The sequence below is a fragment of the Lutra lutra genome, chromosome 4, assembly GCF_902655055.1.
Source record: "Lutra lutra chromosome 4, mLutLut1.2, whole genome shotgun sequence".
Taxonomy (NCBI): domain Eukaryota; kingdom Metazoa; phylum Chordata; class Mammalia; order Carnivora; family Mustelidae; genus Lutra; species Lutra lutra.
In genome coordinates this window covers 164528977-164541609 of record NC_062281.1, presented here as the reverse complement: position 1 = coordinate 164541609, position 12633 = coordinate 164528977, and the positions used below count along the sequence as shown (strand labels likewise).

The 12633-nt window shown below is 57.5% G+C and overlaps 1 protein-coding gene and 1 long non-coding RNA gene across 2 annotated transcripts; both read right to left on the bottom strand.

Annotated features, from left to right (window-relative positions):
• Window positions 1-936: 936 nt before the first annotated feature.
• Window positions 937-4402, bottom strand: LOC125099027 (uncharacterized). The gene is made up of 2 exons (XR_007127009.1): window positions 4198-4402; window positions 937-1151 (listed from the first exon to the last, which is right to left on the bottom strand). It is a non-coding gene; the product is annotated as an uncharacterized LOC125099027 (long non-coding RNA).
• Window positions 4403-5236: 834 nt separating this feature from the next.
• CLDN19 (claudin 19) lies at window positions 5237-10154 on the bottom strand. Its single transcript, XM_047724511.1, has 5 exons — window positions 9616-10154; window positions 8280-8444; window positions 8085-8169; window positions 6118-6270; window positions 5237-5396 (listed from the first exon to the last, which is right to left on the bottom strand). Exons 1-5 carry the CDS (start codon window positions 9836-9838, stop codon window positions 5348-5350), a joined length of 675 nt encoding a protein of 224 aa, XP_047580467.1. The 5' UTR covers window positions 9839-10154; the 3' UTR covers window positions 5237-5347.
• Window positions 10155-12633: the final 2479 nt, after the last annotated feature.

The following is a 12633-nucleotide window of genomic DNA, read 5'->3' as shown; positions in this document are numbered from 1 at the left end:
AAGGTACAAGCAAGGTTCAAAGAACTCCAGTATGCCCGTCATTTACGTTGCCCGATTAATACACTGCAGATATTTTTTGTAACTTTTCATGTGTTTATCTATGCATATTTATTTCTGATGCCTCATTACCCTCTTAGCACTTCAGTGTGTATTTCTAAAATACAAGGAGGGGCGCCTGGGAGGCTCAGTTGGTTAAGCGACTGCCTTCGGCTCTGGTCGTGATCCTGGAGTCCTGGGATCGAGCCCACATTGGGCTTCCTGCTCGGCAGGGAATCTGCTTCTCCCGCTGACCTCTCTCCTCTCATGCTCTCTCTCTCTCTCTCTCTCTCAAATAAATAAATATAATCTTATAAAATAAAATACAAGGACACCATCCTAAGACTACAAGGAAACTATCAAATTCAGGGAATTAACTTTGAAACGGTACTACCCATAGAAACCACAGACTATTGAGTTGTCACCAGATGTCGCAAGAACGTCTTTTACAGGTCCAGAATCCAATCCAGGATCACTCATGTCATTTAGCTCTAATATCTCTTCAGTCTTGTCAGTCTTTTCTTGCCTTTCATAACATGGACAGTTTTGAAGAGTGCAGGCAGTTACTTTGTAGAATAACCTCCATTTCGACTTTTTTGTCTCTTCATAAGTCGTTCAGTTTGTACATGTTTGCAGGAATGTCACAGAAATGATGCTGTGTTCCTCTCAGTGTATTATGTCAAGGGACACACAATTTTGACTTGCCCCATTGCCAGTGGTGTTAACTCTTGTCACTTGATTAAGATATGTCTGTGGTGTTTTCACTACGGTAAGGTTAAATATTTTATACTTACTAGCTAATAAATTATATTAGTTGCCATTTTACTGTAGAGCTTTTTTTCTCCCCCATTTATTTAATTATTTGTATCAGTATGAACTAACAGATTCTTATTTTATTCATTGAGTTAGAATCCATGGCTATCATTATTTATTTTGATATCAAATTGTCCCAGTAAAGTGAGTGGGAATCTCTTTAATCTGGTTTCTGTATCCTTTAGCTGTGTCTCCATTATTCCTTGACCACTTTCTTATTTTCTGGAACATCAAGATGCTCCAGGCTTATTATTTCCCTTTTCAGCCTACAGATCAGCCATTTCTCCATGGAGCCCTGGTACCTGTTAATGGAGAATGGTATTCAGAAATCAAGGTAGGGTCTAGCCACTGGGTTATCATTGCTTCTAGGCTTTTCTAAGAGGCAGAACTCCTAGATGTATGGACGTGTGTATATCACACACCTATGTATACACATACACAACTAGAGCTATTTCAATATTCATCTAAATATATTTAAAGCCAGGTGTTCATCCACATACGTCCAATTCCAATCCAACATCCCAGGATTTATTTGAATCTTCCCCATTTCATCTTTGCAAATCTATCCTCTGGCAGTGGAAACTTTATCTTCAATATTTTACTTATTTGTTCAATCCCCTTATATGTAACTCAGCTTCGACCTGGGCAGCCACGGGCCACTCAGTTTTCTGGTCACCACGTGGTCTTCATAGACAAAAGGGAGTGCTTCTCGGGTGTTAACTTGGCGATTTCAGAGCGTTGTATCAGCCTTTTCCTTTGATTCCTGTAAAGAATTCCTAACCCTCTCCCCAACATTTTTAGTTGTTTTGAACAAGAGCGTTGTCAAGAAAATGCCTGTAATGTACTCATAAATTGAGCCAAATATTATTTTTCTGTGCCCAGTAGGAGAGATAGTCAGGAAGCACTACTTTGGGCATTATCTTTCTTCATTTCCAGTTTCGCCCGGATCCCGTGTAGCCATGGCTTCCTGTAATCTTGCCAACTCTAGACGAAATCATACATTGAACTGCCCTCCTTGCATCCAGTATTCAAATGATGGAGGAAGACAACGCACCACACTGCTCTTCCTGCCTGAGCCTAGATCAGCATTTCCCAAACTCGTGTGTACACCAGTCACCCGGAGAGCTCCTTAAAATGTCGAGCCTGTGTTACCCGGTGTGGTGGGGGAGGCTGACAGGCTATGTTTCTACCAAGTTTCCAGGTAGCAGGACTCTCTAGATTGCTCATCCCCTCTGTCCCAGTCAGTGGTCAGTGAGGGGTGGTTACATGGCACGACCAGCAAAACTTACAGGCATTTTTAACTTTTTTTTTTTTCATTTGCAAACCTATACACAAACGCAGAGAACAGAGGGAACCCCTACATATTGCTAGCATTTACCAAACTTCCCCTGTCCCTGACCATTTTGTTCTTAGAACATTTTATTTATTTTTAAATATTTTATTTACTTATCTGACAGAGAGATCACAAGTAGGCAGAGAGGCAGACAAAGGGAGAGTGGGAAGCAGGCTCCCTACTGAACAGAGTGCCCGATGCGGGGCTTGATCCCAGGACCCTGAGATCATGACCTGAGCCGAAGGCAGAGGCTTTTTTCTTTTTCATTTAAAAAAAAAATTTTTTTTTATTTGTTTATTTGACAGAGAGCTAGAGAGAGAGCATAAGTAAGCAGAGTGGCAGGGAGAGGGGGAGAGAGGGAAGCAGGCTCTCTGTTGAGCAGGGAGCCTGATGCGGGGCTCGATCCCAGGACCCTGGAATCATGACCCGAGCTGAAGGCAGCCGCTTAACCAACTGAGCCACCCGGGTGCCCCCGAAGGCAGAGGCTTAACCCACTGAGCCACTCAGGCACCCCTCTTAGAGCATTTTAAAGCAAATCCAGCCTTCTATCATTTCAGTGTGCTCCTCTAACAGGGATTAAAAACAAACAAACAAACAAACAAACAAGCAAACCACAGAGTCATTATCACACAGAATTAACAATACATACAACACAAAAACGTAACTCCTGGACACCATGCACTACTCAGTGCAATCCATATTCCCAGAGGCAGGCACTGGATGGGTCCCCGGTCCCTGCCTCCCCAGCCCCAAGCTCGCGTCCTCTGAGGAACACCTCCTGTTGCGGAGCTCCTTCTGTATGCACAGCTACTTCTACGCTATGCTTTTCCTCACTGGCTGAGAACGCAGGTATTTTCCTTCCCAAACTGTGTTTTATGGCCGGCCAGTTTCATTCTTGGGAGAACTCTGTTAATAAACATCAGCAAAAGCTTGAGGATTGTGCCCTTTGACCCCCTTCCTGGGTCTCTGCCCTGTCCTCTAGCCCTGAGACTGGGACAGTAAACAGCAGCGATGGTCAGGAGGCCCGGAAAGTTGGCCCCGCCTCACCCTGGCAGCCCAGGTGACCTTGATGTAGGTATTTGAAAACAGTTGTTTCAAGAGAGGCCTGGGGGATCAGGCTTCCCAAACTCTTCCAGCCTTGAACTCCTCTAATTTTCTCCTGGACATCTTCCCACGGCCAGCCTCCTGCTATGCTGTTAGTGTGCGGGGCTGTATGCGGTGACCTCACTCTGCCCCTCTCCGGGCCCTGGTTAGAGGCAGAAAGGGCATCCCTCCACGAAGGACGAGAGGGAAGCTTGTTCCTGCAGCCGTCAGACCCACCCACTGGCACAGAGCTCTTCTCTCTTGCAGTCTGTCCCTGAAACCCATGGGGGACAGCCAGCATATTCTATCCCAAAGCGTTCCCAAGTCCCAAGCCTCTGGTGGACCCTGAACGTCCAGAGAATACACGTTGTTCTGGCCAACTGCTTTGTGGCCATACTGCAAGGTTGGCCAAATCCCCAGCTGAGGACAGGAGGGAGGTCCTGGGGGACCGGCAGAGGTCCAGGCTCTGGGCCCCACATCCCCCCACCCCCACCCCACCAGCCTGCTCAGCTGGTGCCTGTGACAGGAGCCCTCACCCAGACTCTCAATTTCCGGGTTGCAAATTTGGTGGGGCTCTTCTGGCTGTATGTGACAGAAGTCAACCTCAAAATTGTTTTGGCAAAAAGGTGGCTATGTACTGGGAGAAAGTGGGAACCTCATGGAGCAGCCTGCTCTCAGGAAAAGCAGAGGAAGACGGGCCTCCCCTGCTCTTTCCGAGGCTCACCTCTTCAGGAAGTTACCTTCTTCCCTCCCAGACCCCTGCAGAGTGGCAAGGAATGCGGGCCAGACAGCCCCCAGCTGCAGGCCTCACAGAGGTGCCCACACACCGCAGTCCTTCAGGAAGGGCCTGAGCTGGGGCGGGGTCGGCCCCAGGCGCGTTCAGTCGGGATGTGGAGCCTGGGCCCAGCTCCTCGGGTGATCTGAAAGCTCACCTAGGGGCAAGAACCACAGCATCACAGCTTCTGGCCCCCACAGAGACTCCTCTGTAGTCCTCACTCAGAGCTCGAGGGGCAGGGCTCCGGGAAACCCATGCGGGTCCCACCCCCGGAGCCAGCGGCTGGCCCGGCCACAGGACACGGCCACCCCTGAGGTGCCCCGTGGCTGTGCAGCAGCTGCCAGGCCGGGGCCCCGAGCCCATAATCCCACAGCTGCTCCGTAGCTCGCTCCCCTCCTCCCATCCCCGACCTCCCAGGGAGCTTTCGGGACAGTCATCCTATCTGACTGCACCTCCCTCCAGCCATGCTGGGGGGCGGGGAAGGCCCAGCTGCCTCCTTGGGATTCAGTGAGCTGGTGAGAGCTGGGGTCCCAAGACAGGTGTTGGAGGAAGCCAGCCAGCCAGCCAGAGCTGGCTGAGGAGGGCCTGAGGAAGGCGGGGACAGTTACGGTAGGCTCCTTCCAGATGAGAGACACAGGGCAGTCAGGGGCCAGAGACCCATGGGGTGGGCGAGGCCGGAGCATGAGGAAAGGTGCTGATCTAGGTTAATTTTCCTTCCGTCTCTCTGAGGATGTCTTCTTCTTCTGGACTAAGGTGGTATCTGTACTTCAAGACAGAAAGCCCCTTCAGTTTGGACCACAGTCTTCTGCCTAGGGTGGGGCTCTGGCCACAGCCTGAGGCCACCCCTCTCTCTACTCTAGATCCAGGGCAGGGAGGAAGGGGGAGCTCGGCAGACTGGAGAGGAGGAAGGGTGGGTGTGGAAGAAGGGGCAGCATTAGGGGGCTTGCAACCTTGTACGGGACAGTCTTGGTGGCTGGAAGGTCCTAAGGTCCTTCTCCATGTAGTGAACTCCTCCAGGGTCCCCTCACCCCAGCTCTGAGGTAAGAGTCAGGCTAGGGAAGTTTCTGGAACCTCGATTGGCCCTGGATGTGGGTGTGACTCACCGTGCAGGTCTGTTTCCCCATCTTGACGCCTGAAGACCCCAGGGACCAGCTCTGACCTCTCCGAGCCAGGACCCACTGTAGTCATACCAGGGACACATCAAATGACACCACACTCAGGGCTGATGTCCACTTCTCTTTCCAAAAAATACCAAACACACGGTCTAGGTGTGGCAGGGGGACAGAGTCAGGTTGGGGACCCGGACATTACACACCCAGGGGGCCCTTGGTGGAGGCGGACAACTTAACAACTGGTCTGAAAGTCAAAAGAGAGGAGAGCTGGTTAGTGGGGTGAGCAGTGGGGTGGGGTGGGGGCTGCAGGGTACAGGCCCGGACGCAGGGACTGACCAGCGCAGTCGGCCCCGGGAGCCCACAGTGGCCCTTCTTGGGGTCCGTTCCTGGCGGGGGCAGGCTGGCCTAGCCATGCGGGGTGGTGTCCACGAAAAGCCTGAGACCTGAACTCAGGAACAGTGAGGCCAAGCCTCTCGGTCCCCCCAAACCTGTTTCCTGGTGTGTGAGGGGGATGTTCATCCCCGCACACTGGCCCCTGCCTGGGCTTGCTGTGAGGAGCCTGTCGGCCTGCAGAGGGGAAAGGCTTTGGCCATCCCAGGGCATGGGGCACCAACAGCCATCTTTGTGGCTGTGTCCCCAGGGCCCAGCACAGAGCAGACACCTGTGTCGCCCTGCAGGGAGTAAATAAGCCGCCGGGGGAAGGTGACGGCGCCTGGACAGGAAACGGGCTGGTGCCCATGAGCTGTGCAGATGGGTCCATGCCCAGACCGGGACACAAGTGTGCACCTGCAGGCTCGGCCTGCCTCCAGCCTCCCTCTGAGTGTCTGGGTCTAGTCTCAGAGCGCAGGGTGGGTGCTTGTGTGGGGACAAGCTGCTCAGAGTCCTCGCAGGGCTATGCCCCTACTGGCTCTGCCTGGGGTGCTGCAGGTGCCGCAGGTGCCAGCGGGGACAGGGCTCAGACGTACTCTCGGGCTGCAGCCGAGGGGCCGGGCCGGTAAGGCTGCGGGCTGCTGCTGGACCTCTCAGGCTCTGGGCACGTGCAGCACAGGAAGGAGCCCCCCAGCATGGCCAGGCCGGCGGACGCCCAGCCCACGAACAGGGCTGAACCAAACTCGTACCTGCAAGGGGTAGGGAGGATGGCATCAGGGGTGGCTGCAAGCCTTCCCCACCGCAACGATCCCCACGTGGGGGCAGGGGTCGTGTAGAGTAGGGGGGGGCTGAGACCGGGGGCCTCCCAAGCCTCCTCAGTCTCTCCAGAGAAGTTCTGGGGCGTGCCCATTGCTCCTCCCGACCTCCAGCCGGCACACCTCCACCACCCACGGGGACCCGGGCCCAGTGTGGGTCTGCTCGGTGCAGATTTGGGCCCCTACCTCCCCCTCCCCCCCACCCCACTGCCCCCCAGCCAGAGGTGGTGGTCCAGGAGGGCTGCCGAATCCCGTGGGAAGGAGCAGGGCAATTCCTGCCATCTTGCTCTCGGTGCCCCTCCAGCCCACAGAACGCCCAGCCCAGGCTTCCCGCTGTCTTCCCGGGGCACACGGGCCCTTCCCCTGGCACTCAGGGCTCCCCTCCTTGTGTTGCGGCGAGCGGGCGGCAGCCCCTACTCCCACTCGGCTTTGGGCACCACCATCACCCCCGCCCCCCGCCCCGCCCCTGGCTCCCTGCCTCCATGCCTTTGCTGGAGGCGCCCCCTCCTGGAAAGTCCCCCTTTCTGCGCCTCCTATGCTCCTCTGACTTCAGGGCCCGCTTCAATGGCCCCCTCCTCCCAGGGGCTCTCCCTGACCCCTCCTGCTGTGCCTCCTGCTGATGCCTCCTGGGTGGCCTTCAGCTCCTGGCTTCAGCCTGGCTCCCTTGGGAGTGCCTGGAGGGCGGACAGCACCAGATTTCCACTTCCCCAGGACCCAGCACGGGGCCTGCATACCAGGTGCCTTGGGGAGTGCTGGAGGAGTAGGGAGGGGTGCCTGCACGGAGTCTGTTTCTGAGTTGAGCTGCCTCTTGGTTAGAGATCTTTGTGGCTACAGCTGCCCACCTCAGGGAGTGATCACCATACCTGTGGGCTCCTTTTCTTCCCCTGCCACACTTCTGCCTTCTCCAGGCAGCCCTCCTGATTGCAGTAGCTTGGGTATCTTTTCTCATTCTCCCTCAGGCCCAGGGCCCCAGGTCTGTTGGGATGTCTGGGGTTGAGACCGTCCCAGTTTCTGCTCTGGCACAGCTGAGAGGTGGGGGTGGAGCCTGGTGGGTCCAGGCTCTTCACAGAGCCCCCTATTCCGCCCTCCTGCCCTTAGCCTTCCTAGTCCTGGCCATTCTAGCTCCTAAATGTCCCGGAGCCTACTCTGCACTGCTAGCCTTGGGGCCCCAAGCCCTGCTCCAGACCTTTTGCCCCTTCCTGGTCATATCCTCCCCCCACCGTGCTGCGTGCCAGAGCCTGGATTGTTGGCTGCCTTCCACCCAGGATGGGGAAGCAAATCTTCCTCTGGCTGTAAGGCCCCCCACATCTGCCCTGACCACTTGTCCAATCGCCATCTCCCAGCCCAGGACACCTGCCGCCTTGAGTAGGAGTCACAGCAAGGGGTTCACTGAGTGCTCTCAGGGGCCCGGCCTTGTGCTGAGTCCTCCCTGCAACATCTCCCCGAGCCCTTGGGACCCAGCTCCTCCTTTGGACAGGGACTCGCCCTTCACACAACCAGCATGCACAGAGCTGGGATTTCAACGCAGATCCAGGTTGCTGAGCTCCTGCGGTGTTTCCCACAAGACTCTCACCCCCTCAGAGGATTCAGCCACACCCTGCCTAGCCCCCCACTCCAGAGACCTTCTCACCGACAGCACCCGTGGCTCCCCCTGCCCCCATTTTTCCCACCCATGTGTCCTGCTAAACAAAGGCAGCGGAGGGGAGGCCCAGCTCCTTTCCTGGTCCAGGCCACACCCCGGCACTCACCTGGCATTGACAGGTGTGCTGGGGTTGAAGAATTCCTGGGTCACTAGGGTGGCATACCACGAGACGGCTGTCAAAGTGCAGAGGCCTAAGGATGGAGGAGGGAGCGCTCAGCTCTGCTCTGGCCCCCGGCCGGCCCCCCAGAGCGGGGCCACCTGCCATGACTGAGATGGCGGACAGGGAGCCAGGGACACTGACCTGCCAGGAGGAAGAGGACACCCCCAGAGATGGCGATGCGGCCCTTGGTGATGGGGTTGCTGTCTCCAACCCGAGTGCACTTCATGCCGACCACACTGAGGACCATGGCCACAAAGCCCAGAAGCACGGCCACCACCATCAGGGCCCGCGCTGACTGGATGTGACCTGGGCAGAGCAGGGGGACTGAGCAGGCACCGGGAGAAGCGGGCGGGTAGGAGCAGCCTGGCAGGGAAGGGGCTGGGGCAGGGGCCAGAAGCGCCTCCCGGGAGCACCTGCAGCAGGTGTGAGGGGCCCCTGCAGACAGGCTGTGCGCCTGAGCTTCCCCTCTACACCCCCCACCCCTGCCTCCCCGTCTCTCACTCCCACTGCAGGTTCCTTCAGGTGTTGTGTGCCATGCCAGGGTACTTGGAGGACTTCTCTCCTCTGCTGCTCCCTGGCGGTGAGACTCCCTTTGGGGGCCTGGCCTCCCAAGCAATGGGGCAGATTCAGCAGGAGGGAGTGAGGGCGTCTAAGGCCCATCTCAGCCCCAAGCCGGCTCTCGGAAAGGGACATTTTCCCCATCAGCCATTCTGGCTCCTGGTCACCTTCCCCTCTGCCCTCTGAGTCACCCACGGCAGCTGGACACCCGTGCGCAGTTCAGTCCTGGGCTGCGGGCCACCCTGAAGGAGACCAGGTGACCCGCCTGGATGGGTGTCTTGTGATAACTGCCCGGCTCAGGCCTGCGCCGCCCTGGGCAGAGGGTGGGTGGGTCAGCCCAGAGCCGGAGCTGGGGCTGCAGTCGGGCCTGTTTGTAAGCCAGCTTGTCAAGTTCAAATGCACACCCCAGAAGGAGAGGGACCTATGTACCCAAGAACCTGTGGGCATAGGCGCGCGTGTGTGTGCGTGTGTGTTGGCACACCCAAATGGAGCATGCTTGTTCAGATGGCAGGCCTGGCATGAAGGTGTGTGTCACAGTGTGTCTGCAGACAGAGCATGTGGGGGGAGGTGGAGGGGAGCCTGAGTGCCAGGCACTCGGGCACTCATCTATCTCCTCTAACCCTCCACAGTCCTGTGACGTCTTAGTGCTCCCCTCTACAGATGAGGACATTAGAACACAGAGAGGCTTGGCGACTCCTTAAAGGTGACAGTGACAGAGCTGGGATCTGGGCCCATGGTGGCTGGAGCCTGGAGTACCTGCCCTCTACGGAGCACCAGGCTGGCCCGGGTTTTCAAAAGCACATGGGGGCAGTGGGTGGAGAATGGAGCCCCATGCAGGCGGCAGCCTGTGGGCGAGCTTGCTCTGGACCTCCCCTTCCCCAGCATCCCACCTTCCCAACCCAGCTGGAGGGAGGCCTACCTTCCAGGGCGAGCAGGGAGTCATAGAGCTTGCACTGCACCTGCCCGGTGCTCTGGGAGGCGCAGGACATCCAGAGCCCTTCGTAGAGGCCCACGGCCGTGATGATGGCGTCACCCGCGTAGGAGGACTGCTTCCACTGCGGGAGGGCTGTGCTGGCGATGATGCCCACCCAGCCACCCAGGGCCAGGAAGTAGCCCAGGAGCTGGAGGCCTGAGTTGGCCATGGCCCAGGGGAGGGGGCTGGAGGTTCCAGGGCTCAGGGCTGGGCCAGGGTCCCTGAGGGGGCTGGGGTCATGGCCAGGTGAAAGGAGCTGCTGGGTGGAGGGCGGGGGAGCAGCGAGTGGCCAGAGGCTGAGAAGGAGAGGTGTTAGCCCAGCAGGAGCAGCGGAGCCAAAGGCAGCGGCTCTGGGCTCTAGAATGCAGGGGGAGGCCCAGGGGCTGGAAAGGCCAGGGGCCCGCCCACAGCAGCTGCCAAAGCCAGGACAGGGTCCCCAGCTGAGCTCCCGCCAGCCCTCTGGGGGCGGGGGGCGGGGCCATGGCCCAGGTGGGTGCCCTTGCCCCACCTCCCAGGGATAGAGAGGGGAGGGCCTGGGAGGGGTGACCCTGCTTGCCCTCAGGGCCTTCCTGCTTGGGAACCCCCTTTAGGAACCATGCAAGTTCTAGTTCCTGCCCAAGCACCAGCCCCAAGATGATGGATTTTGCTATTGCATGGCTGACCTGACCCTTGGGGTTTTCAGTCCTCTGACTGTAGGACAGAAATGGAATTCTACTTTGCAGCAGGTAAGACTAGAGTTAGACATCAGGGAGAACTTTTTGGAGAGGACTCTGAGGCCAAAGGTGGAAAGACAGGGCTGGATGTTAGGGAGGTGGGATCCCAGGTTTTGGGGGACCATAGGTATCAAAAGCAGGGGAGGCCAGGCCAGGGAATATGCACTTATGGGGTCTGTTTGAGATCTGAGTGGGGCAGAAGAGGGACCCCATCAAGGCTGGGTCAGACCTGGTGGCCAGCCAGCAAGGGTCCCGGCCAGGGAGGTGGGAGATAGCGCTGACCATCTGGCATCAGCCTGAGGGAAGGCAGACTGTTCAACCCCACTAATCCTTTTGCTGGCTGGCTGCTTAGCAGCTCCTGCTGGGGCTGGAGGCACACCTTCCCCCTCCCCTGCTCCAGAACAGCCTGACAGGGAGCCAGGAGCTGTGGCCTCTGCACATTCCTGGGGTTCAGGCTGCCCCTCCTAGTGGCCTCCCCCTTCTCTCTCCCATCCCAGCTCAGCCCTTTGGAGCGGGGGAATATTTAACTCTCCTCTAGCTCATTAGCAATCCCCTCACGTTCAGTTTGGCCCCCTGGGCTCCAGCGGGCGTGGGTGCAAGGGGAATGTCACAATCCTGCTCTGACTCCTGCCAGCCCCAGGCTGCCCCCTCTGTCCCCAGCGGCCCACCTGCCTTTCCTGGACCGCACTGGGGGAAAGCAGGGTCTGGCTGCTGACCCCCCAGGCTCCCCCATAGGCTTCTTCCCCCGCAGCAGCAGGGCGGTGGAGGGGGTGCCCTCTGCAGGGACTCGTCCCCAGCCTGCTTCCTCACATTCTTCACATGGCTATGCAAACGAGAGGGTGCCAGGCACTGCGCAGACAATGGCTGCCCTGTGCATCCGCCCAGGGCGTGGGCCCCTGGTATGGCCTGCAGCTCCAGCAGCTGGGGGGCAGGGGTGGGCGCTGTGTGGCTTGCAGTTCTGCACACGGGGCCAACGCTGGGTCCCGTCTGCTCTGAGAAGGCCAGAGCCACGTGGACCCACGGACGCACAGACCGGCTTCCTGGGATGGACCAAGGGTCCCCGAATTCAAAGGGGGCCTAGAAGAGTAGAGAAGTCAGTCCTGAGTTGGGATCCCTCTTCTACCACAGGCAGTTTGGAGACCGTGCGATCAGGGGAAACAGGACTTGGCCAGAGCCCAGAGCAGGACGCCTGGGGACACAGTGAGCATAGTTTCTGCGCATGAGCTGTGTGGTCCTCAAGGCAGCCGTTGGCACTGGGCAGGCCAAGAGGGGACCTATGTGGGTCCAGAATGCAGCAGATCAGTGCGCTAGTGCCACACCCTGCTTTCTGAGGAGGACTCTGACGAATGAGGGGGCTGAGAGCCAAAGAAGGGAAGCGAACCACTTAGGGTCACACAGTTGCCCCCAGGAGCGAAGTCTAGGGGTGCTGAGGCCGTAGAGATGTCAGGATGCCTGCATGCCCCTCTGTCCAGGGCCTCCCTCCCTTGCACTGGGGCCCCAGAGCCACTCTGTGGTCCAGAATGAGGCTCTCGTCTCCTCTGAAGCTCTTCTGGGTAACCCTCCTCTTTGCTATTTGAGGTTTCCAGTCTGTTCTGTCAGAATATCCTCTCCTACCCTGAGGGCCTTCCCTCACCAAGGTTCCAAATCCTTTCAGATCCACAGATCGCAGTACTGGGGGGAGTTCCCTACCTCTGCCCCCATGGTCCCTTGCAGTCCAGTGACTCCCAGGCATGCGGGGAGAGTGGGATGGTTCAGGGTCCTGGCCCAGCCTCTGTTTGGAGCTGACTAGAAACCGCCCTGGGTGCCACGCTTCCTAACAAGTGGCTTCATGTATGTGACAAGAAGCTTAGCTCTACCTCTGCCACCAAAAACCTATGTGACATTGGGCAAGTCCCTTAGCCTCTCTGAGATAAAATAGGGATAATGGCACTGGCCCTGTCTGGGTCATGAGGGAGTTACAGGGATCAAATAATGGGTGAAAGCGCTTTTGGAAAACATACTGTGCCTGGAGAAATGAGGCCGGCTAATGAAAGCTCTTCCCAAAGGCCTCCCTCCTGCATGAGACCCAGTGCCCTCTCATCCTGGGTGTGAGCGCGGCCTGTGGCTGGAGACCCACTGCCCCCTCGTGCCCAGTGGTGCCTGGCAGAGAGCCAGGCTCTGCTGCTATGTGTTGATCATTGACTGGTTTGGGGATTCTGTGTTTCTGCCTCCCTTCCAGCGACATACTGGAGCGGTTTCCTTGGCCGCCTCC

What these genes read in the sequence shown, in the direction of transcription:
- CLDN19 (XM_047724511.1), bottom strand. Translation starts at nt 9,838, where the DNA reads ATGGCCAACTCAGGCCTCCAGCTCCTGGGCTACTTCCTGGCCCTGGGT. An exon ending in TGTCCTCTTCCTCCTGGCAG is followed by an intron (nt 8,170 to 8,279) that starts GTCAGTGTCCCT and finishes CTCCATCCTTAG; the next exon opens with GCCTCTGCACTTTGACAGCC. An exon ending in CCCTCGGCTGCAGCCCGAGA is followed by an intron (nt 5,397 to 6,117) that starts GTACGTCTGAGC and finishes TTTGACTTTCAG; the next exon opens with ACCAGTTGTTAAGTTGTCCG.